Source organism: Eumetopias jubatus, unplaced genomic scaffold, assembly GCF_037043125.1.
Source record: "Eumetopias jubatus isolate StellerSeaLion01/CBP00866 unplaced genomic scaffold, mEumJub1_p1.0 scaffold_2, whole genome shotgun sequence".
NCBI lineage: Eukaryota > Metazoa > Chordata > Mammalia > Carnivora > Otariidae > Eumetopias > Eumetopias jubatus.
Genome location: NW_028274808.1, coordinates 181,954,379 through 181,982,358, shown reverse-complemented (window position 1 = coordinate 181,982,358; position 27,980 = coordinate 181,954,379). Strand labels below are relative to the sequence as shown.

Here is a 27,980-nt window from a genome sequence, read left to right as displayed (position 1 = left end):
TCCAGGCTAGGAGGACAGAAAGCACCCCAAAGACTGATAAGGCCGAACAATCCTGGCTTTGTTTTGGAAGGATTTGTCCCTGAGTTTCCAGTTGGCTTTTATCTGTGTCTCAACGTCTCTGACCTCTTCAGCCTCACAGGAGCTGAACTAGAGGATTCAGGGTCTTGAGTTGCAGAGAGCAGGGGACGGGGTGCGGTTGTGGGGCGAGGCGCAGCCCGGGGCTAGCCCCCCAACTTGCTGGGCCGTGCGGCGGTGGCCGGCGCTAGGGCGGTGGGGTGCGGGGGGAAGACGAGGGTGACGGGCGCTGCCTTCGGGGCGCGGGGCGGTGTGAGGCTGTCCCGCAGCCCGGGCGCCCGGCTTTCCTGCGAAGCGGGGCGAGGTCACGATGGGCTCATTAAGCCGTCAGGTAGGCAGTGCCCCGGCGGCGGCGGCAGGCGGTCCAGGAATGTGCGAGGGGCGTGATGACAGCGGTCGCCGGCGGCCTCTTTGCGCAACACCTTCGCTATATATACCCCGGCCGCTGAGCTCCACCTGGGTGCCTCCCTGGGTCCATTACCTGCGTTGGGAGCGCTGGTGAGTACCGCCGCCGGGCCAGGCGCTTCCTTCTCCCTTCTCGCTCTGCAAAGAACCTTCATTTACTCCCTCCTATCCGCCCCCCTCCCCCCCACCACCTCCCCTGCACTTCATTCTTTTAGATATCTCTCCGATGTTGACCCTCCAGGAACTTGGCTGGCTTTGGGCTGCAGAAGACAAAATAATACACCTTCCCTAAATTTTCAGATTTTTTTGTTGTTGTTGTTCTCGCTGTGACTGCTTTTTTGCTGTCACAACTCCCACGACGACGTTGTCAATGCTGGCCATGGTATTACTCAGCCACAGCTGGGGGTTCTAAAATTATACATGTTTTGGAATTCGTGGTTTGGGGAGGGGAAAATGGGGAGATGGAAGGTGCCACCTAGAGATCAGGACGGTGGGGCTCTCCTTTTGGTCATTCACTAGCCATGTGACCTAAAAGCAGGTTGCTCTGAGTCCCTGGGCCTCAGTTTCACCCTCTTTGTGAGAAGGGGAAGGGAACCGTCTCCCGGTGTTCCCGGGCGCTGAAAATTCTAGGTTTGTGCAGCTGTCCAGTAATGCCATTCCCACCAGTGTGACTTCCATGTGCCACCATTTTTGTCTGTGGCACTACTGATCTAAAGTGACTGCAGGATACCGTCTAGTTTGCTGGTCCCATCAGGGCAGGCAACCATCCGCACAGGGCCTGTTTTTACAGCTGGGGGTGGGAGAGCCCTCAGTTTTTCAGTGTTTTCAGAGTCAGAGGGGACCAGGTGAGCAGTCTGGGGGAATGGCTTGCGAGGAAATGTGCACAGGTGTGGTCGGGTTGGGCGGCACCCAGCATCTCCAGGCCAGAAGTAGGTGGCACGTAGAGTGGAGTGGATTCAGTCTGCAGATTCCTGGAGGCGGATGCCTGCCACGGGTAGCTGGTACTGAGGCGAAGAGCGTTAGAATCACTCCGTTTCCTTAGGGAGGTGGCAATTTTCTCAAACATGTTGATTTCATGGAGGCACCTTGTGGATTTCATCACTTAGAATCCCCTGTCCCTCCCTGTTTCTATTCACAAGCGATTTCTGCGTTAGCTCTGCTTGCTTCGGACCTGTTTGTCTTTCTCTCTCCCCCCGACCCCCCTTCCTGAGCTGGAGTCCTTTAGGTTGTTCAGGCTTGGGTATTCTTGAGAAAGTTGTGCTCCACAGGAGCACCCATTATTTGAGGTTGTTAAGAGTGTTTGAATCTCTCTGCTCCTGCCAGCCAACCTGCTGATAATGATCTCTGTTTTTGTAACTTTGGGAACCGGTGGCAGGAGAGCATGCTTGTACAAGGTTTGGATGTTGAACAAATTGCCCCCTCTAAAACCCACCCCAGATCACTCAACCATCTCACTGAAACAAGTCCCCAGTGGTGGGAGGACGGACGTCTGGATTATAGCTGTTAGGCACAAAGCTGACATAAAAATAGCCTGGATTCAGTTTAATGAAGAAAACAGCTTCTTGGGATCAGTTATTTGGAATAAACTTTTTTTTTTTTTAAAGATTTCATTTATTTTGAGAGAGAGAGAGACAGAGATAGCATAAGCAGGGAGGAGAGGGAGAAGCAGGCTTCCTGCTAAGCGGGGATCCCAGAACTCTGGGATCATAATCTGAGCTGAAGGCAGAAGCTTAACCAAGTGAGCCACCCAGGTGCCCCTGGAATAAACTTTTAATACCATTTTCAGCCACCTTCCTCCCTGCCTGCCCTCTTCCTGTCCCCCACCTCAACCATAGGGACTGCAGAATGGCAGTATCAACAGGAAGTAGTCAGGACATCCCACTGAATTTAAAAAAATGCACCAGAGTGCAAAAAGAAGGCTGCAAACAGATTGCAATATGTTGAAAGTGGTTTTGGCAATTAGCTCTTTTAACCCCCCACCCCCGACACAATGCAACAGAATTGATATAGTTAAAAGTGAATTGCAGGATTTATTTTTAAAAGTTCATAAGTGTACATTGAAAGTGCATCATGAAGGTGTGGTGAGGTAATACAGCCAAGGTTTAAAGAGATAGAGTAAATGTCTTTTTAAAATCCCATTCATTCTTGTTGTCAAAAGTCTATAAACTAGAGCCACTCATCAATGCAAAACCTAAGCCAATTGCTTCTGTCTCCTGTCCCATGCAACCTCCCCACCCACCCACTCACCCACCGGGTCTTTGGGATTATTTTGCCTTGTGATGGTTGAAGGAAGCTGAAAAAAAGTAGCCATTTGCCCTCTTGGGAATTTTTGAAGTCTGGGTCATTCTTTCAATGTATGGAAAGATTTCTGAAGCATATTGAACGGTGGACTGAGTTTGAATTGTTCCTGAAGGTGTAGAGTCTGTATAACTTGAAGCAATTAATTTCTTTGTGCCTTGGTTTCCTCCGCTGTAGAATTAGCATGAAAGTATAAGTACTTAAAAGTACATTTGCAGAACTAAAGTGCGTGTAAGGTGGGATGGGTTAATTTGCGTAGGGGGGCCAGGAGGGAGACTGTGTGCCTGTCCCTGTCTCAGCAGGACTCTGCTCCTGCCTCCTCCTCCCGGGAAGTACAGGCGGCCCCAGCACCGGTCCTGGTTGGAGAAGCTCAAACAATGCAGAGTGGAGGGGTTGGGTGACTGCCAGGTGCCCTACATTTTCCCTGCTGCTCAGGTCTGAGAAGAGCCGGGAAGTGTCCTCTCCTTGGCCTGCAAGAATTCCTCTTGGCATGCGATACACATGTGGATGTGGGAAGTTGAACCAAAAGAGTTATTCGGCTCAGTTGTAGGGATGAGTGGTGGGGAGCAAGGGAGCAGATGTGTGATCATAGCCACGTTAAAAAACAAACAAACAAAAACATATCTTTGTGGGTATTAGTACTAAACAGCCAAAATAGATGACTTTATCCGTCTCTGCTCTTTCTGGCAGGTAAGAGTGTGCCCTTGGGAAGGTGGGAAGAGGGAGCAGCTAGATCAGAGGATACCCTGGGGAGAGAGCCTTGCCGGGGGCGGGGGGCGGTTCAAAGGCTCCAGAGACCCCTGCTGATGCCCAGAGCCCCTTCCTAGAGAAGCAGGTTCCAGACAGGCCAGTGTCTGCCATCCCACTGGGAGAGTGGCTTTAGATTCAGGTTGGGGCCTCTGTCCAGCTCAATCAGTGTCACCTTTTCCTGCTTAGCTGAGACTCCTCTAAAAAGGCTCGGCCTGTGCCGAATCCAGGTCGCTGGTATGCCAGAAGCCTCTGTGGGAACAGCAGCCTGTCATTACAGCATTCTTGGCTGGCATTTCTAGCCGTTTGAGCAGGCAGGAGGGACCCCTGCAGAGGGACGAGACCTGCCAGCTCTCCGACACGTCCCTGGAGCCTGGACTGAGGCCCCTTGGTGACACACGGCTGTGGTGGGGCCCAGAGGATTCTTCCTCCGTCTCAGCACCTGGCTGAGAGGTCTATGGAAGGGGCCCCAGCTTTGGAACCAGCATTCCCGGGTTCCAATCCGGACTCCATGTGCAGGTAGCTGTGGGACTTTCTTAATTTCCCTGTGCCTCATTCTCTACTGGAACGAACGTGGTTATTGTAAAATTTAATGAGGTCACGGATCACATAGGACACCCCCCCCAATCACAAAACAATGTTAGCAACTTTCTCTCTTGTGCTTTGGGTTCTTTTAGTGGACACACATTTCCAGAGGGTTCACTGCTGTGCCGGGCACTGAGATAATGAGCTTATGGTCTAGGGCACAGTGGCGTTTGGTCTATGCATTGTCCGTGATGCAGTTCATTCCACAGAGTTCTCTGTGTTTACTCTACCAGGCACTCTGCTCAGGGCCTCACCTAGGCCCATTAATCAGTCAGTCCCGCCACAGCTCAGGGAGGGGGATGATATTATCCCCATTTTGGAGATGTTGAAACTGAGGCTCAGAGAGGAAGTTCAGGGTCACATACTGTGGCAGGACTCTGTGGAGCCGGTCCTCAGCCACTGTGGGGTATGCTCTTGGTGCTGTGTGCCAGGCGCTATCCTGGCAGCAGACCTGGCAACTCCGGGGGCCTGGAGGAGGAGGAGGCCCTGAACCGCCGCCTCAGGGCCAATCACGGAGCATTGGCTCCAGGTCCTCCTTCCCTCTAGATCCGCAAGGGCAGCCTGCCTAAGAGCTGATTGGTGCCAGGTGCCCTACATTTCCTCACTTCCCAGGTCCTGAAAGGAGCAACCAGCGCTGTGGGGGTGGGGAGGCCCTGGAGGGGAGTGGCCAGCAGTTGTCCAGTGCTCTGGGCTTGGTCCAATGGCTCTCCTGGCCCCCTGCCCCTGGGTGGGGGGGAGGGAGGGCAGGGCTTAGGTGTGTGGGCCTGTCCCTCCCCTTCTTACCAGGCAGAGTCCAGCACCGTGAACCCCCAACAAACAACGGTGGAGTACGTGAATGTACCCGAAAAGGAAGTATTGCACGAGGTGAGGTCATTGCCTCATCAGGGAAGTGTTTGTGAAGAGGGGACGGGCTTGGACGGATGGCTGGACTGGGGAGAGGGAAGACGAAAAGAGTTCCAAGAAGGAGGCGTGGATACATTCCGCAGAAGTGTTTTTTTGCTTTTCGGTGGGACTGGCAAAGAGTAAAATGAGGGCCTAGAGCTGAATGAGGCCAGCACGGGCCTCACAGAGTAAGTCAGTATTCAAGACAACATCGGTGGGTCGGATCTAGACACTTGGTGATCACTCAGACATCCAGTCCCTGAAAACATAATTGAAATAGGCAAATAATCACCCTTCTCAGACCTAAGTGCGGATGAGAGTTTCCCAAGCGGGGCTGCTATGACATTCAGGGTGCAGTCTCTTGATGCATCTGCTCTATCCAGCAGATCTCGTCCATCCCGACTTAAGGTGAGGACGAACAACCACTCATGGGTAAAATGCAGGCTGGATTTGTTTCCTAGTCAGGGACCCAGGGCATCCCTTAAGCAAACCCTGTATGCGGACCCCTCCATTCACAAATGTAAGGGCCCTACGATGTGTAGTCTATTGAGCACTGGGAGAGGTCGTAGAAGGTCACAATAATTTTCAAATTCTTCAAACTACCCTTGAGCAGAATAAGCCAAGTATATAGGAACCCCTTGCGGGTCTGTGAGTAGTTCAAAGTAGTCCCTTAAGCAATGCTTTGTGTCCTATCTTTTTTAAAATTTTGAATTCACAGAAGTTTTGCACTCTATAACGTCCCTGCTTGTTTTCCCGTAATAGCTGAAAACCACACAAGGTTTACAACGTGTCAAACACCATTCCGAAAACTTTTAATACATAACACACTTAAGCATAACAATCTTTCATCAGTCATCTTACCCTAATTTGACATACAGGGAAACAGAGAGGCAAAGGAACTAGCCCAAAGTCACACAGCAAATGGCATCACTGAGACTTGAAACCAGGCAGTTGGGGTCTGAAGTCTGGTCTCTTAACCTCTAGACCGGTAACTCTCAGCCCCCAAGGGACATTTGCCAATGTCTGGAGACCTTTTGGGTTGTCAACACTAAGGGTGAGGGGTATGTCCTGAATAGAGGCCAGGGAGGCTGCATATCCTACGACGCACAGGAAAACTCGTGCAAGCAAAGCATCATCTAGCCCTAAATGTCAGTAGTGCCGAGGCTGAGAACGTGCTCCACGGAGAAATATCACATCTCCAGTGTAAATCATCCACCAGTCACACTGTTCAACCTCCCTGTCCCCCAGTTATGGGAGTAAAATCAGCGCTCCAGGAAAATAGGTTTATGTCATGGCCAAGGATGTTGTAAATCAGGGCTCCAAACTCACTGACAGGTTGAGCTGTGTTTAAAAACTCTGTCACTCCCCTGCCTGGTGACTTTGAACAAGTTGCTTAATCTCCTTTTTTGCGCTCCAGGTTTTCCTATTTGCAAGTGTGGATGAGCATGCCCCCTTTCTTGCATAAAGATTGCAGGAGATAATGTGTCAAGGCCCAGCACAGCACCTGGCACCTTGCTGGTGCTCATTAAGTGGTAGTTATTAGAGATCAATGATTCTGTGTGTGGCGGAGAGCCCTGTGGTCACACAGGTGCTGCCTGCCTGGCACACAGGGATGATCAGAGAGGCCTGCAAGACTCAGGCAGGGGCGGAGGGAGGGCTTGGACAAAGATGGGGGGCTTCTGAAGGGGGGTCCTACCTAGGCAAGAGCAGAGAGTGACACCCTACAGAGAGGATTCGGGGTCCCAAATTTAGGCCAGTGACCTAAGGAAGGGGGATCATTTAGGGGGCAGTGGGCAGTAAAGAAATGGGGAGTCCGTACAATCACAGCTGGGTGCTAGGAAAGTTAACCGGTGAGAGACACTGGGCCCCAAACCAGTTAAACAGGCTGCCGTGTGTTGGTCGAGGCAGGAGGCGCTGGGGCTCAGCCTGGGGAGGTGGCACCGGCAGGCAGCTGGAGACCACAAGCCGCGATGCTCCCAGCTCCGGTCAGCAGGTCCTGGTGCGGGCTGGGTGCGCGCGGGGGCGTCGGAGATGAGCTTTCAGTTCTGGGAGGCTGATAGCAGGAATTGCAAACAGCCAAGATCCACGGAGGGGAAAACACCTGGGGTGATGGGGAAGTGCCGACTGCTCGAAGGGGCCCCGCAGACAGCAGCGAAGGCACGAAGGGACGGGAGGCTGAGGTTTGCAGGTGGAATGCTTTTGTGCCAACAGCTAGAGGGCCAGGAGCTTTGAGAAGGAGTTCACGGAGCTCTTGCTTCCTCCCTGGGTTCTGTATGCGGAAGTGGGACGCTGACTTCTGCCGCCCCAGTGTTGAGAGGCATCTTCCCACGTGCCTAGTAATGGGGCTTTCATCAGATACAGGGCATTATTGCGTGGCTCATCCCTTCCAGGAGCGTTGCAGGCCTGGAGCTGAGAGGCTGGAGTCAGGCGTGCTGTGGCCCTGGGCCAAGTGGTTGTATCCCTCTGAGTGCTTTGGTTTTCTCGCCTATAAAATGGGAGTAACACTAACCTCTCTCAGGGTTGCTGGGAGGAGGAACCTGAACCCACTGATCGGACAGGTTACTGTCCCAAGCACCTTGCAGAGATGAACTCACGGAAGCTGCCTAATAACCCAATGGATTATGGACTGTTATAAGCCCCGTTCTGCAGAGGGGAAACTGAGGCACGGAGCCAGTCAAGTGACTGTCTCGGGTCACAGTGTATCTGGGGCAGAGCTGGAGTATGATTCTGAACCTCTGTGCTATGTAAAGTACCCAGCCTAGCGCCTGACTGAAATGAAGAGCTCTAAGATTGTTTCTTTCCCCAAAACACTGGAGCTAAGGATCCCTGTGTTGGGAGAGTCACAGAGGTGACTTTAGCTACGCTTCCCGAAGCATGGGGGCCTGACTCTGTCTTTTCTTATCTCTGTGCTGTTTCAAAGCCAAACCAGTGCACCTGCAGAGTGGCCGGCCTTAAGCTGAGCTTAGAGCTCTCTCAGGCCAACCTTGGTCTCCTCCCCAACCACCCAGCTCCACCCTACCTCCCCTGCCTGGGCTCCAGCCTTATAGCTGCCTCCCAGCACACCCCAGGGAGCCCTGCCCCGGGTCCAGCAGGCCTTGAGAACAGCAGGCTTTGCCCCACCTTTGACTGTCAGCTATAAGAAGGCTCTTCATTGAGCCTGAGGGAGGAGTCGAACCTGCGGCAGGCACAGCAACTCCAGAAGGCTGGACATCAGAAGCAGCCCTGCTCCTAGAAACCAATCGAATGCCATGCAGAGAACACCCAGCCCAAGAGCGTCTGTCAGAAAAGGCTCGGGATTCAAACTGACCCGGCTTCACAGCTCTACACCTTGGGGCCTTGGGCAAGTTACTTAGCCTTCTTGTGCCCCAGTTTAGTCATCTGTGTAATGGGAGAATAATAACTCCCTGAATGGGTAGCTGCGAGGTTGAGCACAGCCCAGCTCAGTGAACACTGGCTCTCTCGCTGGCCAGGCAGGTCCCAGCATCCTATTCGGAAAGCACGTGAGGCCTGTTGTGTGCCAGGCCCTGTGTTGGATGCTTGTTAAGTTGAAATGAAAGGCAAGCCAGTGCCTGCAAGACGTACTTCCCTGTGATTGTGGAAGAGCGTGTCATGCCCTGCAGTTCATGGGGAAGTCGAAATTCCTTAGCCTAAACAAGTTGATGAAACCCCTTCATGATGGGGACACCCAGAACCAGCTTAAGTCCTGGCTTTATCAGTACGAATAACCGTGCCAGCACGGGTGTCTCTGAACCATCGTACTTTGTGGGTCTGGGGTTGGGCTGCATCTCTTAAAAGAATTTGGAAATTTCATACAGAAGAAAAGTAAGTCACCCACAATCCCATCACCCACTCTGAATCCCATGCAGCATTCCCAGATCCTATGAGAACATGCTGCGAGTGGGACAAAGAAGTACCTTTTCAATGTAGCTAAAGCATTTTCCCGTTTTTTTTTTTTTTTCTGGTTCTTTATCACCTTTTCAATGGCATGCTATTACACCGCATGGACGTACCATGGTTAATACTACAGTTTCCCTATTTTTACTTTTCATCTCTTTGACAGCGCGGCAACGTCTTTTCAGTCGGCATCCCATTCATTCAGTCAACCCCCATTTATTGGGCATCTGCCAATGTGCCAGGCAGAGCTGCAGACCCTCAGGATGCAGTGATGAACTAGACAGAGCCTGTTTTTGGAGGGTAGAGCTTACATTTTGGTAGGCAGGAAGTAGATCCATTTAAGAAAAATGGGAAAGGAGTTAGATAGACCCAGATTCTGGGAACATCTCTTCAAAGAAGTGATGAGAACAGGGAGGTATTTTGGATTTTCTGGGAGAAAATATTCCCAGATTCTTAATTCCTAGAAGTGCAATGACTAGGTCAGAGATGTCTTTTAAAAAATAAAGCACTCTATAGTGGTGCTTATCTCACTGCATCTTCTCCAGCATAGCATATTATACCTAAAAAATAATTCTCTGCTGATTTGATTTTTCGAAACTTATCTCCCTGTTCTCTTTTGCATATTGTGGGTTGTTAGTGGGGCCAAAATTCTTATTTTGTGTTTTAGCCACCTGTACTTCCTCTTCTGTGAATTGTCTGTCTCAGTCCTTTGTCCTGCACCTGTCTAACGTGTGTCAAAGGACAAGGACCACAAGGAATGGACTTCCAAGCGTGTCAAGAGCCACACTTCCTGTCCATGTAAGCAAGAAAGGCTTTGTTGAGAAAATGGGCTATGAGGAAGTCTCTATCAAAGGTTAGAAGGAATGTGGTTCTGACAAAGGGTCATTAATCCAGGCTGCATGGCATAGTCCTAATTGCCTGCTTGGTGCCAGGTACTTTCTAGGTATCGCCATTAATTTCATAACCCTGCAAAGTATGAAGAACTATCCCCATTTTATAGATGGGGAGACATTTATGCCTTTATGCTCAGAGATATAAAAGGACATTCCTAAACATACACCCACTGGTAAGTGGCACCACTGGGATTCGAACCAGCTCCAGTGTGTCAACGCTGCTCACAGAAGACAGGGTGGTAGGCAAAGCAGGTAGAACGTATGAGCCTCTACAAGTATGTTAAGTCCACTGGATGAGGTTCGATGCAGGTCTTTAGCCTAGAAATAAAAAGCAGATGGGGGAACCCATCAGAGGGCTTGAGGACTTGGTGTTCCGTGAGTTGATGAAAATGGATAGGTTCGCATCCCCTTGCTGACTAAAGGAGAGTCAAGACAGGCTGAGAGAAGGAAGTGAGAGAAACCAAAGCAAGTTCAGCTGACTTAAGGCTAGAATGGAAAAACACTGTAAGACGTGGTTTGATGTAGTGACAGCCGAGGCGAGCAGTTAAGGGAGACCCAGTGGTGGAAATACGGCACTCGAGAGCCCACACTTGGAAGGTATGTAGGCACAACACCCTTCATCTCTCCCGAATGTCTGTGGCCTCTGGTTCTTCCTGTCGTAGCACCTGAGTGTGACGCCTTTGAGTGGCTGCTTCTTTAAGCTCTGTTTTCCGTCCACAGACCATGGCTCCTTGGCCCGAGCTGGAAAATGCCCAGCCCAACCCCAGTAAATACATGGAAGGGGCCACTAGTCAGCAGTCCACCACACCTGGGAAAGGCAAGGAGACCAACAAAAGTAAGTGCTGTTCGTCTTGCCCCAGCCTGGCCTCCTGTGAGGACCCTGGGAGACTCAGGTCTGACCCATATTCCTCATGGCCTCTGTTGCTTGTTTGGGTAGATGACACCGGGACGCCTGTGACCAAGATCGAACTTCTGCCATCCTATTCCACCGTGGCACTGATAGAGGAGTCCACTGAGGTGGCAGACCCCTGGGACCTGCCTGAGCTTCAGGACACCGGGATCAAGTGGTCAGGTAAAAGTGGGGAGGGGAGACCCCCATCCGTGAGGGGTTGGGCTCACGGTCTCCACAGTATCATCTCCCTTGTGTTGTCCTCTGGTCATTGCTCTGATGCCCTTCAAACAAAGGTCCTGGCAAGGGATACCTCCTGGCAGGCTTGGAGGCTTCGAGTCCAAGCACAGTGTGAGAACTGGGGGACCTCTTGTTCTCCACCCAGTAAATGTGCCAGCATTGGAGTGCCAACCAGGCCAGGCACTGTGGTGCTCCTTGTAACCCACTGTGGGCCGACTGGGTCCCGGGAGCTGTGTTCTGGATGCAGCGCTGAACAGTTGAGGTCCCTGCTCTGCGAGCTCCTGGATGAAGGGCAGTGGGGTGTCCCCACCTAAACGTGGGCATCGAGGAAGGCTTCCAGAAGATAGAATATATAGCCAGCATGGCTGGCGTGCAAGCAAACGCTGCATTTCTTTTCCGGGTGCAGGGTGTAGGGTCTGTCTGCAGATCAGACAGCTGGGAGGGAGGAGGTGAGAACCACTGTAAGAGTGAGCAGAGAAAATAGCATCCAAGGACATAGCATTCCAGGATGTGTGAGCGCCCAAGCCCTCTTCCAAATGGAGGCCGTGATTGCTACCTTGCGGCCACGTTCTAGAAAGTATTCTGTGCTGTTCTGAAGGTGCTTAGGAGAGCCATTATCTCTGACCCCACACTTAGCAGGTGCCAAGTGCCCTTAACTGCCTCACTCAGCAACACTGGTGCAGCTGAGCATGGAGTCTGGTTTGCTTGTCAGTGCCCCAGACCCCACCGAACCCCTCCTCCCCAGAGCTAATCCTTTATGGAGACTTCACCACAGGCTTCAACTAAATGGACGACAGTGGTAATTGCTTTGAAAACTGCAGTCATGGATGCATCCCATCTCTAGGCCCCGTTTAGCCCGACCTGGGAGCGTGAGGGAGGGGAGGAGGGGGAGCTCTGAGCTCATTGCCAATCTTGTGAGTTTCAGGCCCTAACAGCCTTCCTCCCTTTTCCCCTACCCCAGAGAGAGACACCAAAGGGAAGATTCTCTATGTCTTCCAAGGAATTGGGAAATTTATTTTGCTTCTGGGGTTTCTCTACTTCTTCGTGTGCTCCTTGGATGTCCTCAGCAGTGCCTTCCAGCTGGTTGGAGGTATGGATGAAAGGGACAAAGACCTGGGGTGGGGGGATTTTCGTGGTATTCGGTTCAAATAGTCACAAGTCATCAAGCCCTCTCCAGTTGCAGCCTCTCAGCCTGTTTTAGGATGAGAAGTCACCTCACGTCTTGTGAAGTCATGCCTCTATTTTATAGAAGAGAAAACTGAGGTCTATAGAGGGGCTGTGACCAGCTGAGGTAGCTTAGGCCAGCAGCCAGGGCTGGAGCCAGTTCCAAGCTGTCGGCTTCCTGTGTTTGTCCACCAACCCTGGACAGGAAGCTGTCTGACAGAAGGAATTACCTCAGGGATCCCTGCTGTCTTGGGCCTCCCACTTGAAGAGATTATTAGCTAGGAGTGCTCTCTAAGCTAAAGCAATTGTGGAAAATCAGGGCTGGGCCTTAGCTAGAGAAGGACAAGCGTCCCAGAGTTGGTGGATCTGCATCCTTAGCAGTTTCTAAACATCTTCCGGGACGGAATGTGGCTATGCAGTGTGAGGGGGGACCCAGGAGTGAGATCAGCGTCTGCTTGGTCACCTGTGTTCCCCTGATGGGTGACGACATTGATAGCCAGCACTTTGAATACCTCCTGGCGTCCTACACATTCCTTCCCAAAGTTCTTCCCATTTATGAGGAGCATCCGGGGGCTGAAAGAGGTCATGCTGCCCAGCCCTTCGTTTCATAGCTTAGAGCTGGCGTAGTGGGATCCAAACTCAGATCCCAGTGACACCGAGGACAGTTGATTTTTATACCCCTTGGTGCCTTTCTTGGGAACTCATCTTTGTGACCTGGGAGAATGGGGAGAGGGGGCATTTGTGGGGGTGAATGAGGGGCAGACCGACCTCCTGGATGCCACTCCCAGTCCCCCCTGGTCCAAGGCAGCATCAGCAAGGGCTTTCAGTCTCTGAGTACCTGACAAGTGGCCTCCACCCTCTGGGCCTCAGTCTTCAATAGATGGGTTGGGGAAAGGATTGGTGGTCTTGGGGCATCTGAGGTTAGGCTGGGGCTGGAGAATGGGGGTTGGGTAAGGTGGATAGAGAAGAATGAGAATATCCATTCCTGAGGGATAAATCTTATGAATGGGGAATTCATCCCAGAGACAGGAATTAGGGCATCAGGAGACTGACTTGACACCCACTGGGCCAAGAAGAGTTGAGGCCAGGTTGGTGACCAGAGAAGGTTAGAGGAGGGCTTGCTGTGGGAAGGAATGACAGAAGTATGGGAGGCTACAGGGAGAAGGGATGAGGAACAAGAGATGGTGGGGGTATGTGGGGAGCTAGCTCACACAAGTGGAGACATGGTGCCAGGGCAGCACTAGGAAAAAGCCCATGGAAGTAAGATTCCATAGGTACCAGCTGGGCTGGAGGCTGGCCTCGCCTTCCCCCCTCAGCCAGCTGACTGCGTCTAGACACTACCGGTGTATCCAGTGTCCACCTAACATTCTTGTGGCCGTGCCCTTGCTTTTTTCAGGAAAGGTGGCCGGACAGTTCTTCAGCAACAACTCTATTATGTCCAACCCCGTGGCGGGTCTGGTGATTGGAGTGCTGGTGACTGTCCTGGTACAGAGCTCCAGTACCTCCTCGTCCATCGTCGTCAGCATGGTGGCCTCCTCACGTGAGTCCAGGCACCTCTGGGCCCAGACACGTTCCAGGCATTTCCCTGTCCAGCTGGGGAGCCTGGGATTTACTCTGAATATGTCCAGGCTGGTCACCGCTGTCTTCCTATCTTGAGCAACTGTGACGTGTCCTGCCTCGTCCCAGGCAGCCTCCTGTTTCCATCCCCGTGGCTGGGTCTGAAAATAGTCCCCAAGGCTTGAAGACTCAGCTCTGAATTCTCTGGAACTGTATTGTCCAGTCCAGCAGCCACTAGCCACATATGGCTATTTAATTTTGTTTAACCTCAATTTATTCTAATTTAAAAGATAAAAATTAGTTGCCGGGTTGCACTAACTATATTTTGGGGGAGCGATAGTCACTTGGGGCCAGTGGCTGCCATATTGGGCCATGTAGATGAGGAACATTTCCATCACTGCTCAGTGCTAAGAATAAAGGCGTGTAATCCCACCACGCACTGGCCTGGGGACAACTGAGCTTGGGAAGCTGGCATTCCGAACTTGAACCCGCTGATAGTTTGCTCTGGCTAAGTTGGGACAGATACTCGGGGGTGGGGGGGCACAATTTAACAATTTAAACAGGTTAATTTTCAGCTCAAACCAGCTGTTTTTAGCAAAATTAACTAGATCTTTTCTGGGCTAAATTAGAAAAAGGTATTCTTCAAAATAATTTTCCTTTCAGGGCACCTGGGTGACTCAGTCAATTAAATGTCTGACTCTTGATTTTGGCTCAGGTCATGATCTCGATCTCAGGGTAGTGGGATCGAGTCCCGTGTCGGGCTCCGTGCTCAGTGCGTACTCTGCTTGTCCCTCTCCCTCTGCTCCTCCCCCCACTCATGTTCTCCATCTTTAAATAAAATAAAATGTTAAAAAAAACTTTACTTTCATATGTTAGAACATTGTGACAGTGTACTAATTGTGTTAGAAAAAGAAATTTGCCATGATAAATACACACAAGTCCTTAAACATTGTTTCCTGTTTTCCCATAAGCTGGCCTTGCATCTGTAATAGGGAGGACAGAGAAATTTAGAAAGGCACTTGTAAACTGGGGTTCACAGAAGGGCTTCTTCATGGAGTCTGCGGAGTCCCTGAAATTATGTGCCAGAAATTTTTTTTGGTACACATGCATATTTCTGTGATGAGCTGTCCTAGCTTGCATCAGATTCATAGCCTGGTGCTGACCCAAAAATGGTTAGGAAAGGCTGCTTTGGCAATTACCAGCTTGACTGAGGTCAGTCTGGCCACATTGGGACCATGGCCAGGCTGCCTTCCTAAGCTTGCTTGCTAACCCACTTTCCCTCTTCCGCCCTCTAGTGCTGAGTGTACGTGCTGCCATCCCCATTATCATGGGGGCCAACATTGGGACCTCAATCACCAACACCATTGTGGCGCTCATGCAGGCGGGAGACCGGAACGAGTTCAGAAGGTAGGAGGCTCAGAATCAGCCTTTCCCCGCCATGAGGCTCATCAATTTGGGCCAGGTTGCCCTAACTACTTTTAACTAGCCGATGAGAACATGTTGGTCATTCCTAGAGCTCTTAGAAGTAGCCATAGTGGAGTACAGGTGGGGGTTGGGATCACATACTTACCAGCTGATGAAACTCAGCTCCCTGGTCTGCATAGCCAGGACCATTGGCCGTCACCACTATTGTCCATAGGACTAAAACCAATCCTACAGGTAAATGCTTAGCAAGGTACTTGGCAGGCAATCAGAGCTCCCTAAATGCAAGCCCTAGCTAGAAGCTTCCCTGCCATGTTGGTGTAGTTAAAACAAGGCCAGTTGGGATAGGATTTACTATCCCACTTAGTCAGAAATAATTATAACCTCCTAAAGCTTCCTCTTTGGCTGAGCTCAACCCCTGCCACCTCCTCTTTGTTCTTCACTTGCATGCCAATAAAAGGCAAAATATAGTTTTTGTGGATGCGCAAGATCTGAAAATGGGGTGGGTTGAAACAGGCAAAGGGAACCCTTTCCTTCCAAAAGGTTAATGGGAAAATGAAGCACATTCTCAGCCTGCCTTCTGACTGATGGGCTTTTTCCAGAAGTTCTTAAAACAGAGAAGCAGTTTGTCTACGTGATGCAGTCACCCCACGGGTCGGGCAGACAGCATTATGCAGGCTGGCTGGGTGGTCAGCAAATGCCGTCCCTCTTCCGTTGGTGAACTGGCAGGTGGCAGAGGTCCTCAGAGTTGCTCATTTCTGCTCAGACACGGCTAACCTTCTTTGGTCCCTGATGAAATGTCCTGAGGGCCGCAATAATGATACAACATTATCCAGGGGTGTGGTTAATTTGATCTTCTCAAGAAGCTGAGTAGACTTTTCTTTGCCCCATTTCATTAATACAGAAACACAAAGAGGTTAAATAACTTCCCTAAGGGGCATGGCTGGGACTCAGTCTAGGTTTTCTTCCAGATTTTGGGCTCTTTTCACCGCCACATATGAAATATAAACTTGCCAGATATAAACATGATCTATGAAAGTACCTGCACATAGGAATATAATTGAACTAGCCCACCCCTTGTTTGTTTTATTTAAATAGATTGCTTTCAGTAACATCTTTGGAGATGTGCATCATTCTTTTCCTGGTGGCTTGGAATACCTCCGTAGGTTTCCGGAAAAATAATGATGATATCTGACACCTATAAGGCTCTTAAAACATTTTGCCAAACTACTAAGAAACATTTACATCACTTTATATCACTTTATGAAATCACCTTTTCTAGGAAGAATAAGTTACTTTTAAAAATATTAGCTGAGATGGTACATAAAGATTTGCACTTACAAGTAAATAAATTGTAAATAAATTTTACTACTAGTGAAGTTAAGCATTTCCCGCACAGGTTTATTAGCTTCTGTCTGTTCATGTCCTTTTTTGGTTTCGGGTGTTTTTTTTGCATATGCAGATGTGTTTTTTTTTTTTAAAGATTTTATTTATTTTAGAGAGAGGGAGCACACGTGTGTGTGGGGGGCGGGGAAAGGGCAGAGGGAGAGGGAGAAGCAGCCTCCCTGCTCAGATCCGTGGGCTCCATCCAATCCCAGAGTTCCCATTCATGGGGCTTGATCTGAGCCCAGGACCCCGGGATCATGACCTGAGCCGAAGGCAGATGTTTAACCGACTGAGCCACCCAGGCGCCCCAACATGCAGATGTTTTTTAAAGGAAACTTTTTTTATTGAGGGGAAAAAAAAAATCTCATTTCTCAGTCTGGAGATAGGATGGAATTCAGGGGAACGTATGAACCTTCTCAGATCTAAATTGTGGTGTATATTGGCCTTATTTCCTGTGCAGGCCGTTCAAACGTTTCATCAGAGTCTCAAGAGCTTAACAAAGTTAAGAACACAGTTGAGGGCTTTGGTTACCATCATACTCCCGGCCCCCATCTTTCCCCAGGAAGACTGTCTTCAATGGGTGTGATTCTGAAGTGGTCTTGATGCAGCACTTCCAAACGGTGGCCACTGAGCTCATTATTGCAGCCATAACCTGTCTACTTCCCTTTTCCCCACAGAAAGAATTGAGTGCTGTCTGGCTTGGTGGCAAGGGCTCTGCTGGGCAGTGGGAAACCAAAGGTCCTGGACCCAGCACCCAGGCAGTGGTCTTCTATTCCCCTATGCTTGCTGGCCCTCAGTTTCCTCATCTGCCAAATGGGGATATTGATACCGCCCACGTGGGGATTGCTGTGAGAATGTGAATGGGACATAGATAGGTGGCCCCCCACCCCCCGGCAGCCAACGTCATCCATGGCCTGCCTAGACTGGTGCCCACTTGCTTGTTCACTAATCTCACTGTTGGCTTGGGGTGGGATTCTTACAGGGCTTTTGCAGGAGCTACTGTCCATGACTTTTTCAACTGGCTCTCAGTATTGGTGCTCTTGCCCCTGGAGGCAGCCACCCATTACCTGGAGATCCTGACGGACCTGGTGGTGGAGACCTTTAACTTCAGGAATGGGGAGGATGCCCCAGCACTTCTGAAAGTCATCACAGACCCCTTAACGAAGCTCATAATCCAGGTAACCCAGCCTCCTTCAGAGAGGCAAAGGCAGGAACTAACTCCTCCCCTCCCCACCCCCGCCACGTCCCTACCCCTCCCAACTGGGCGGAGATGATGGAGAAGGATGAGGGTCTGTAATCGCTACTCTTCGGTTGCCTCTCAAAAAGGCCATGGGGAGGCAAGACTTCGGGGACACCGGGTAGTGGAACTGGCCTTTTTGGTTTTCTTGACTTCAACAAGAGTCATCTTTATTGGGGTGGGAGCGGGCGGTGACAAGTGCTTCTCAAAACTCAGACTCCATTGGATGCTTGGGGCCATTTTATTGCCCCTACTGACCTTTGGCACCCGTGGGCTCACAGGTAAAGCATTATCCTGGCTCCTAGCCAAGGAGGAAGGTTGCTGTCCTTCCCTTCCATCTCACCCCTCTGCTCCCTAGGGTCATTGAAATATTATTGAAATAAATTGTAAAAGGTTTTGTGGTTGTTACCTTGGAAAACAGGTCAGCTGAGACCTTGCCCCTTATCACCCCTACCTTCTGGGTTTGCTGTCATCCAATGACCATCTGCTACTGTGTGCTCCTAGCTACCAGCCCATTGTTTAGAGGATCATTCATTTCTTTGTCAAGCACCTGCTAATGTCCAGGTGTGGTGTTCCATCCTGGGGTGCCAATGGAGTGAGTCCTGACTCACTCCTGCAGGGGCTCTCAGTCGGGCTTATGTTGTTGAAGCCCCTTTAACAGAACTTCCTGTGTGCCTGTCCCTCCTCAGTGCTGGGGACGTGCTGATTCTCTGTCTGTCTTCCTTAGCTGGATAAGAAAGTTATCAATGAAATCGCAATGAATGATGAAGCCGCCAAAAACAAGAGTCTGATCAAGATTTGGTGCAAAACTTCTACCAATGTGGTATGTTTCTAAGAATGTTGCTGGGTGGGCAAACTCTTGCATCTGTGCTTTAAGCAAAACTTTTAATTCAATGTGGGCAAATGAGAGGTAAGAGGAAGTAAAAATTGGCCCATGAGAATCCTTAAGGAAACAAGTCTTTGAATGCTGGATGGACAGACAATGCAGTATACCCAACCCATTTTGCCCCACCCAGCACTGTGGATACATTATTCCTGGCTTGTTATTTTCATGTCTTCCATGGCCACCTGTGTTCCCATTTATGGAGGGACCTGTGGAAACAATGCATCACACGTACAGACTCACACACTGATGTGTGTCTCTCTCCTACTTGCCACATAGCCTGCCAGTCCCCACCAAAAGTGAGTATTGTGGACTATACATCCCATTTCTCAATGTTTGTCATCCAGACTCAAATGAATGTCACTGTCCCTTCGCCTGAGAACTGTACCTCGCCTTCCCTTTGTTGGTCAGATGGTTTGTACACCTGGACTATCAAGAACGTGACCTCCAAGGAGAACATTGCCAAGTGTGAGTGGAACTCAGCAGAGCATCAGCCATGGGGATGGGCTGTCTGGGGGGTGCTGATGGTGTTCTTTATCTGTGTGAAGCCCATTAAGTGAAGGAAAGCAGCACACTAAGGATTCACTGAGCACCAGCATTATACCAAGTCATGAACTATGCAGTTTGATAGCAGCGAAAACTAAGGCTCAGGGACAGGTCCGAGTCCCCACAGTGAGGGTCAGAACTAGGACTTGAAGCCCGGTTTGTCTGGCGGTTCCATAATGCACCAGAACTCATCAATAGATTCCACCGAGTGCTCCCTCCATATGCTTTGGTATCCCTTGGGCTCTAGGGAGACGCCAGCCAGATTAGCAGGAGATGTGGGGCCCACACAGAACAGAATAGATACATTCACCCTGAAGTCATGAGTCCCTGCTATACAGCAGGCCCCATTCAAGACCCTGGAGCCATAGCACTGATCAAGGCAGTGAGCCTACATGATGCTCCAATTCTTTAAGAAGCTAGACTGTTGCCCTAGGAATCTTGGCCTAGACATCTTTAACTCTTCTAATCATTCCTTATATACCCATGTGTGTATCTGCTTCTCTTCCTCCTCTCCACACCACCCACATTCATTCTGAGCAGTAAATGTTCCAAGTGTGGTTTACCTCACAGCATCCATGAGTCTTATGACTTCCCATGTTCTTGGCGGCACTATCCATCCATCAATAAAACCATATAATTGTGGGGCCACACAGGACTTCTAAAAAATCAGGAGTTTTACAGTTAGCAATAGCTCCTACTCTGACTGGCCCATCCTACCATTGCTGCTTAGACTCTTCGTTGTAAGTATCCTTGGTTTCATGAGTAAAATACACCATGGGATTTAGAGGTAGAAGAAAGCCCCCAACTAGCTCTGTGACTGCAAGGATCTCACTTCATGTTCTAGCCTCATGAGGTCCCACTGGCTAGAACAGAGCCTCAGGATCACACTTAGCTGCAAAGGGAGGCTGGGAAGTGTGGTCTTTATTCTGGGTTGCATAGGTCAAGCTAACAAGCAAGACTGTGTTACTGTCATACAGAAAGATGTTGGTGAATGAGTAACAACCTGTGGCCTTGGCGGCGGGGCGGGGGGGTGGCGGGGGGAGCCGTGGCCCTCCTAACAAGGGCTTTCCATGGTCTTTTCAGGCCAGCACATCTTTGTGAATTCCAACCTCCCGGATCTTGTTGTTGGCATCATCCTGCTGTTAGTCTCCCTGCTGGTCCTCTGTGGCTGCCTGATCATGATCGTCAAGCTCCTAGGCTCCGTGCTCCGGGGACAGGTAGCTGTTGTCATCAAGAAGACTCTCAACACTGGTAGGCACCCTGACCCCCCTCCCCTGTCAGTTCTGGGCTTTCTAGGGCATGGCATCACTGTGGCCACTCCAGGGGCGGCTGGGGGCCGGGGGGGGGGGGGGGGGCTCCTTTAGATTTTTATCTAGCAATGGCCTCTGCATGGAGTTTCTCTCTTGGATCTGATAAGCTGAAGAAGTTAAGATGCCATTTGCCCTTGAAATCATCCTTGGTGTCTTGGGTGGAGTCTGGGGAAGTAGGCACAAGCTTCTATCACATTTGCAAGGTCCTGAGGAAGAGCCAGCTGAAATCTAGAGATCTGTGAGATAGGCCTTCCTTCTGGCAGGTTTTCCTATACCCAGGACTTTCAGGTCTGTCAGGATCCCTTAGAAAAAGGGTAATGGATGCCCACGCTGCTCCCCACTTCCCTTCAACTCTTGGGAAGAAAACATGGTTCTGGATAATATGTCAGCATCTTGAGGCAGCCAATGCAACCCCACTGGCCAGGAGAAGCTCCTGATGAGTATGGCATCCTGGCCAATGAGAGTGTGCCAAGCCAAGGACATCCCTCCCCATGAAACTTCAGTGAAATGGGGCCAAGAATATCTGCCTCCCAGGGTTGTCCCAAGGTTGCCACGTGGCTGAGCTGGGTGACTCTGGGCACCTGCTGGGTATGCAGGGCCTAATCTCATATGGGTGGTACCAAAAGCTCATTGTGTGCGACTTCCGAGCTGCTGCCCTGCCTCCATGCTCCTTCACAAAGGTGGAGGATCCACAGCATTGGGAGGCCAGGCCAGGCAGAAGGACAGAGGCCCCAGTGCTCCAAGTGCTCTGTGGGAGGAAGATGGTTATTTGGGTGGTGTCTTAGTTCTGCTGCTATAACAAATTATCCTAGGCTAGGTAGCTTGAACAACAGAAATGTATTTCTCACAGTCCTGGGGGCTGGGAAGTCTGGCCTTGGAGTGCCAGCATGGTCAGGTTCTGGTGAGGTCCCACTTCGTGATTTACAGATGGCCACCTCCTCACTGTATCCTCCCATGGAATGAGTAGAGAGGAAGCCAGATCTCTGTTCCATAAGGGCACTAATCCATTCATGAGGATTCCACCCACATGAACTAATTACCTCCCAAAGGCTCCACTTCCTAATACAATCACACTGGGGGTTAGTGTTCCAACATAGGAATTTGGGGGAAACATTCAGCCCATGACATGTGGGTTTAGCATTTCTACTTCTGAACCTCAGTGGATGTGTGTGTTTGTCTTCATAACACACATGCACATTCTTGGCTCCACCGTCTGAATGTGCAAGGTGAAAGGATTCTAAAAATCTGATTTGCAATTTCCGACCATGGCGTGGGGTGGGGAGGCTGCTGACCTGACCCTCTAGCCCAGCCCATGCCCCCCCACCCCCAGGTCCTCTGGAAGTCCCAGCTGGGCCCCCAACCCAGGCCTTCCTTAGAAGGCCTGTGACAAATCTCTTTTCCTTCTGTCTCCTAGATTTTCCCTTTCCCTTTGCCTGGCTGACTGGCTACCTGGCCATCCTTGTGGGGGCAGGCATGACCTTCATCGTGCAGAGCAGCTCCGTGTTCACATCTGCTATGACCCCACTGATAGGTGAGTTTCTCCCTCGCTTCCCCTTCTTGTTGCCACTACCATCTGCCGTCATCCCCTGGGGCTGATATTCTGGTTTCTGTATTTTCCTGCCAGGTATTGGTGTGATCAGCATCGAGAGGGCATATCCGCTCACGCTGGGCTCCAACATCGGCACCACCACCACAGCCGTCCTGGCTGCCTTGGCCAGCCCTGGCAGTACCCTGAGGAGCTCACTGCAGGTTAGGAAAGGTTGCACGGGCTAGGGGCTCTGGTGGGCTACAGCCCCATTCGTGGGCTTACCAGCAGATGGTTTTGAACAAGAGCCAAGTTTTTCTCTATGTTCAAAATGTGAGACCTCCCCCATTCCTGGTGGTGGTTGAAACAGAGGCGGGGCGGCCACTACTTGGTAGAGGTGGGAAAGAATATTCAAGAAGCATAAACACTTCCCATCTACTCGCTCCCCTCTTGGGGAACTCTGCCTGGACATTGGGAGGGCACTTGTGCTCGGGGCTTAGAATTTAGAAGAATCAGGGGGACCTGGCCAGATCAACTCAGCTACTTGGGCAAGAAGACCTTTGGTATTTACATTCTTGGCCTGCCTTTCCACACTAAGTGACCTCAGACGGGTGACCTAACCTTGAGCATCAGTTCCCTCATCGGAAACCTGGGAGCCATATCTCATTAGGATTATTCTAAGGATCCGATGAGACTCTGTCCAGACAGAAATCTGAGTGTAGAATAAGAATTTGAGCCCTCCACGTAATTTGAAATTTTCAGTAGCCACATTTTCGGAAACTGAAACAGGGAGATCAGTTTTAATAACGTATCTGATTTAACTCATTATCATTTCAACATGTAATTGATTAAAAAGCTGGTGAGATGTTTTACCTTCTTTTTTGGACTAAGTCTTGGAACTCAAGTGTGTGTTCTACACTTGCTGCCCATCTCAGTGTGGGCTAGCCGATTTCCATGGGCTCGGCTGCCACACGTAGCTAGTGGCTAACACTGGACAGGTTGGTCCTGAGCCCCTTGCATGATGCCTGGCACCTAGGGGGCCCACAGGGAAGGGGCAAAGTGCATGGCCTCTGGAGCCAGGCTCCTTGGGGTTTGAACCCCACCTCTACCATCTCCTACCTGTGTGACTTTGGGCAGAGAGCCTCACCTCCTCCTCAGTTGGCTCCATTGCCTCCACTGTCACATGGGGATCATGATGGTTAGCAGCTCTGAGGATGTGTTTAGAGGATTGACGTAATCCACATGGAGCCAACTATCCAGCAAGCCACTCCTTTGCCCCCCCTCCCCCCGGCCCCCCAGCTCTTAACTGCTCAGCCGGAAGCAGCAGGGTCAAACCCTGGGGAGCATCCTCATTAAATTCATTGTTAGATTTTTGCTTGGAGGACTTCAGGTGGACTGAGCTGTGATTCATCTGGTCACCTCACTCGCCTTCCCCCAAACTACACACGCGTGCGCACACACACACACACACACACAGTAGGTCCTCAGGTAATGCAGGCCCCTTCTGAACTGCGCCCTGAAGACCAGGAAGACCCCTGACTCTGCTCAGGATGCCTGCAAGACCACCCTTCCGGCTCCCTGACTCCCCCAGGCACCAGACCCACTCACCTGTCCCACCTCTTGCGTTGCAGATCGCCCTGTGCCACTTCTTCTTCAATATCTCGGGCATCATGCTGTGGTACCCGATCCCGTTCACCCGCCTGCCCATCCGCCTGGCCAAGGGACTGGGCACCATCTCTGCCGAGTACCGCTGGTTTGCGGTCATCTACCTGATCATCTTCTTCCTCCTGATCCCGCTGGGCGTGTTCGGCCTCTCGCTGGCCGGCTGGCCGGTGCTGGTGGGCGTGGGGGTGCCGATCCTCTTTGTGATCCTCCTGGTGGTGGCCCTCAATGTCCTGCAGTCGCGCTGCCCACGCCTCCTGCCCGGGAAGCTGCAGAACTGGAACTTCCTGCCGCTGTGGATGCACTCACTGCGGCCCTGGGACGACCTGATCTCGCTGGTCTCCGGCTGCGGCTGCTGCCAGAACCGCTGCTGCTTCTGCTGCCGGGTCTGCTGCCGGGTCTGCTGCCGCACGTGCTGCCTGGTCTGCGGCTGTCGCCGGTGCTGTCACTGCAGAAGCTGCTGCCAGCGCGAGGATGACGAGCCCGTGATGCCCAGCAAGGCCCCGGAGGCCTTTGATAACGCGGCCATGAGCCACGAGGCCCAGGACGCGCCCCCTGCGGCTCAGTGGGAGGCGCCGGGCTCACCGAGCGCCTCTAGCAGCACCGCCTTGTAGGGGGGCAGCAGGAGGGGCCCCCATCCCCCCGGGCGCCGCGCTCCTTCCTCTGCCTGGGGGAGCCGTTCGCTCCTGAGAAACGGTGTTCACGGCAGCGCCCCACTTTCATTGCCCTTGGCCCGGTGCGTCAGCCCTCACGGGAGCTTCATCTCGGCGGGGGCTCTCCAGCTTCTGCTGGCGGGAAGGTGCGCAGCGATCCTGCGAGGCCGGGAGGGCCGAGGGCTAGGGATGATAACACTGCCCACCCCTGCCCCCGCTGGGTGGCTCCACAGGACCCGGTGTCAGACTCCAGCCGTCCTCTTCCAAAGGAAGCCCTGAGGGAGGGATTCATGGAAGGTTCTCAAAGACGCACGTGTTAAGTGTGCACGTGATGATGTGAGGGTGAGAACAACACTCAGCCATGCCCCTCTTTTCCCACAGATTTGCTTCAACCAAGAGCAGGAGTCCTTGCCCCAGACCAGACCCCTTCCGGGGAAACTGTAATTGTTTGGAGACTTGGTGAGGACCACAGAGATGGGTCTTTCCCCCCTTGCCAGAGCTCCCCAAGTCCCTTGTTGGGTGTCCTCACCTGGGCAGGTGTGGCTCATCTAAGCTTCCCTGTTGTGTCCTCGCCCAAGTTTGCAGGGCGGGAGCTGCGTCTGAGCTCCCGAGAGGTTCAGGGTGCACTTTGGCTCACCTGTTGGCTCCATCGTTCTGAGAAGTGAGTGGTCCTGGTCCTGAGCTGGGCAGTTGGAGGATGAGAGCTGGGGAAGGGGGAGCACTGGAGGTGGAGATGGTTTATCTGCTAAAAGGGCCTAGGGCTCTTCTTGACTTGGCTAATCTATTGACCATGTGGCTAGAGCCTAGTGCTGCCCTCTTGGTCAGATAAAATCATCCTTGTTGAGCCTTTTGGAATAAGATATGCAGCCCCTCTATGAGTCCTCTCCAGGGCCGCCACCTTGAACCCCAGGAAAGACGGGACCATTGTAGCTTCTATCTGCCCCCCTCACTCTCACTACAAGATAGATGTCTGCGTTGGCTGTTTGGTGGGCAGTTTCCACGCATCCATCCAAGCCAGAAACTCTTTCCATTCTCTCACATTCCCATAGAGAGGTAAGCTCCGATTTCCTGCCCTCTCTCTATGCCTGCAGAGAGCCAACCTTTTCCAAAGGGCGGAAACCGGGGCATGGCCAGACTGCCCCCAGAACGGTGATCATCAAGTAGCAGGAGGGGTCCGTGTGTGGCTGGGGGTCCAAGGGCGGTGCTCCTTGCCCCCATCGCCTTCTCTGTGCCTTCTAGAGCAGCTTGCTGTCTTTACACCTCCTCCCTCCGCCGCTTCTCACCCTGAACCATCCCAGTCTGCCCCAGGAGAGGGAGGGAGCCTCAACGGAGTTTGGGGGAGGGGGTTCAGTGCAGCCACACTCCAAGACCTTGTTCTCCCCCATCCTGGCTTATGCGTCACCTTGGCAGGTTGGGATGCCAAACTGAGCCCTTCTCTGACCCTTAACCCCTGTAGATACCAATTCCCAAACAGCCATTTATATTCATATTTATAGTTGCACATCTGTACAGCATTTTTCATAAGTTATATAGTAAGTAGTAGTGTGATTTGTGTTTTGTAGTGCGCTCATTTGGAAATGAGGCCGGGTTCTACTATGAAATATAAAGAAAGCACCTTTGTATATTTTGTAATACTGCTTTTTCAATGTGCCTCTGTAGCCGTACCTGGGCCACACACCCTGTAAATATGCAAGTTAAGCCTGGGCAGGGCTGTGGCCCTCTTTGCACACTGACTTTTTAAAAATTGGATCCTTGTTACCCACATTGATTGTAATTTTTTTTACTGGTTGTGGGAAGGGAGAAATAAAAAAAGACAATCAAACCCCAAAGGAGTGTGTTGCTTTCCGTTACAGAGAAATCGGGGCTTCCTGGGTCTGTTTCCTAAAAACGTGGGATCTCTTTTACTCAGTTAACATCACCACCCACCTCTCCATCACCAGGGTCAGCTGCGTCATTTGCGGGGCCCCTCGTTCAGGAAGCAGAGGGAAAGTGCCATTATAGGCACTAAATATAAAGTTCTCTCCTTCCTTCAGTGGTCTCTCTCTTGACTTAGGGCTTTTAAAATGTTGCTGGGTGGTGCTATTCTAAGTAAGATTTAAATTTAAATTACTAGCATATAATAGCATATTTAAATTACTAGCATATGGTTCACCTTTATATTGCACAATGCCAACTTCAAATGTAAACATAAGAGCTTCCAACTCACACGTGGAATTGCTGAAATTACACAACTCATTTTGTAGCTCCTACGTGTATTGTTCTACCAGAACAGCAGAAATGCTGCAGAAAACTGTTTTTATTTTTCTTCTTGATGTGCGTTCTACCCATACCCTACCTTACCGATGAGTAAGGACAGTGAAAAGAGGCACGAGGGGCTGACCTTCTGTGTCATCTTTCCAGCGTAGGTGAGTGGCTCACAGAGAGGTACCACGAGTGAAAAGGGCTAAGATAGGGTTCCTCAGTTCATCTCTTTTCGTTGTGCTCGAAGAAAGTTCTGGTTTGAATGGGAAGCATGTCCTCCTGGGGATGTCAGTACCCCGGCATACTCGGTTGCAGACTTAGCACACTTGTACTTGGCTTTGAGTCTTGTTGCACTTAGGCTCTTTGTGGGTCTGCTTGAATTCTGTACTCAGGGGCATTGCCAATGCTCTGTGTGAGTCAGGGGGCAAGGGACTGTGGGCTCCCGGATTGCCCATTCTCCTCACACACATGCTCCATTGTCCCATTGGACTTCACTGAAAAAACTAAGTTAATGGATTCAGATTTCCAGGACGCTGATGGCAGAGCATTTCCACCAAGGATGAGGTCCTTCTCAGTGTGAGGTCCTCTGTGACTGCATGCTCACGAAGCTGACCGTGCCCACTACCCCACCCCAGTCAGTGTTAGGGAAGAGTTGATTTAAATTAAGAAATGTGTGCAGAAGGACAATACATTGGTAGCACCTCTCCAGGACCACGGAAGCAGGTGCGGAGGGCTGAGTTGGCACTATCGGGTGATAATAAACTCAGGGTTGGGATGGCCTGGAGAGCTGGGTCCCACTCCTGGCTACATCATTTACTAGCAAAACTGTTAACCTTCTTCGGTGTCAGCTTCCTTATCTGGACTATGGGACAGTAATGCATGGCTTCTTAAGATTATGAAAACTAGGTAATACATGTAACTACTCAGCCCAGTGTTGGTTTACTGTAAGTGCTCGGTATATAGTCATGCCTCAAACTATAGGGGACTTGACATGCCTGGCAGCTGTATCGGATATAGTTTCAATGCTTGTTGTGCATTTTTCTCCTTTATGCGTATCTCCACAGTGAAATGTCAAGTCAGAAAAGCCATGAGCCCAAGACCCAGAGGCCAGAACTGACCTCAGACTCATTATCAGGATGAGCTGGACGTTCGTCTTGTGACTCATTTCCAAATGGACTTGGGGCCCCTAAGAAGCAGTCAGGGGACAAGATGCAAAGAACACCTAGCACTTTGGAAACTGTCCTCTAAGGAGAGACTCCCTCTCTAGTCCCAACCTAGGATGCAGAGGTAGGCATTGTTTTAAAAAGTTTTGAACATTATTTTTGTTAAGGCTGAAAATCTAATAGTTATATAGAGCTTACAAGTTGCCATTGTCATTTGCCCCATCCCTCCCCATACTCCTGTCTTCCTGTCTGGTTTTCCAGAAGCAACTTTTCCAATTCTTTGGCTGGTCTCTTCTGGTATTTTGTTCTGTAACCATCATATG

At 51.0% G+C, this 27,980-nt stretch overlaps 1 protein-coding gene across 1 annotated transcript; it reads left to right on the top strand.

Moving 5' to 3' along the window:
• The first annotated feature begins 461 nt into the window (after window positions 1–461).
• Window positions 462–24,214, top strand: SLC34A2 (solute carrier family 34 member 2). The gene is made up of 13 exons (XM_028089424.2): window positions 462–573; window positions 10,500–10,614; window positions 10,717–10,851; window positions 11,870–11,998; window positions 13,469–13,612; window positions 14,925–15,036; window positions 17,420–17,615; window positions 18,402–18,497; window positions 18,905–19,025; window positions 20,187–20,354; window positions 21,828–21,944; window positions 22,038–22,162; window positions 23,570–24,214. Exons 2-13 carry the CDS (start codon window positions 10,503–10,505, stop codon window positions 24,212–24,214), a joined length of 2,100 nt encoding a protein of 699 aa, XP_027945225.1. The 5' UTR covers window positions 462–573; window positions 10,500–10,502.
• Window positions 24,215–27,980: the final 3,766 nt, after the last annotated feature.

Bases quoted from the DNA above. Each gene is read 5' to 3' on its own strand.
- SLC34A2 (XM_028089424.2), top strand. From the start codon at position 10,503: ATGGCTCCTTGGCCCGAGCTGGAAAATGCCCAGCCCAACCCCAGTAAA. The intron at 17,616-18,401 runs GTAACCCAGCCT...TGTCTTCCTTAG, and splicing joins TAACGAAGCTCATAATCCAG to CTGGATAAGAAAGTTATCAA. The intron at 20,355-21,827 runs GTAGGCACCCTG...TCTGTCTCCTAG, and splicing joins CAAGAAGACTCTCAACACTG to ATTTTCCCTTTCCCTTTGCC.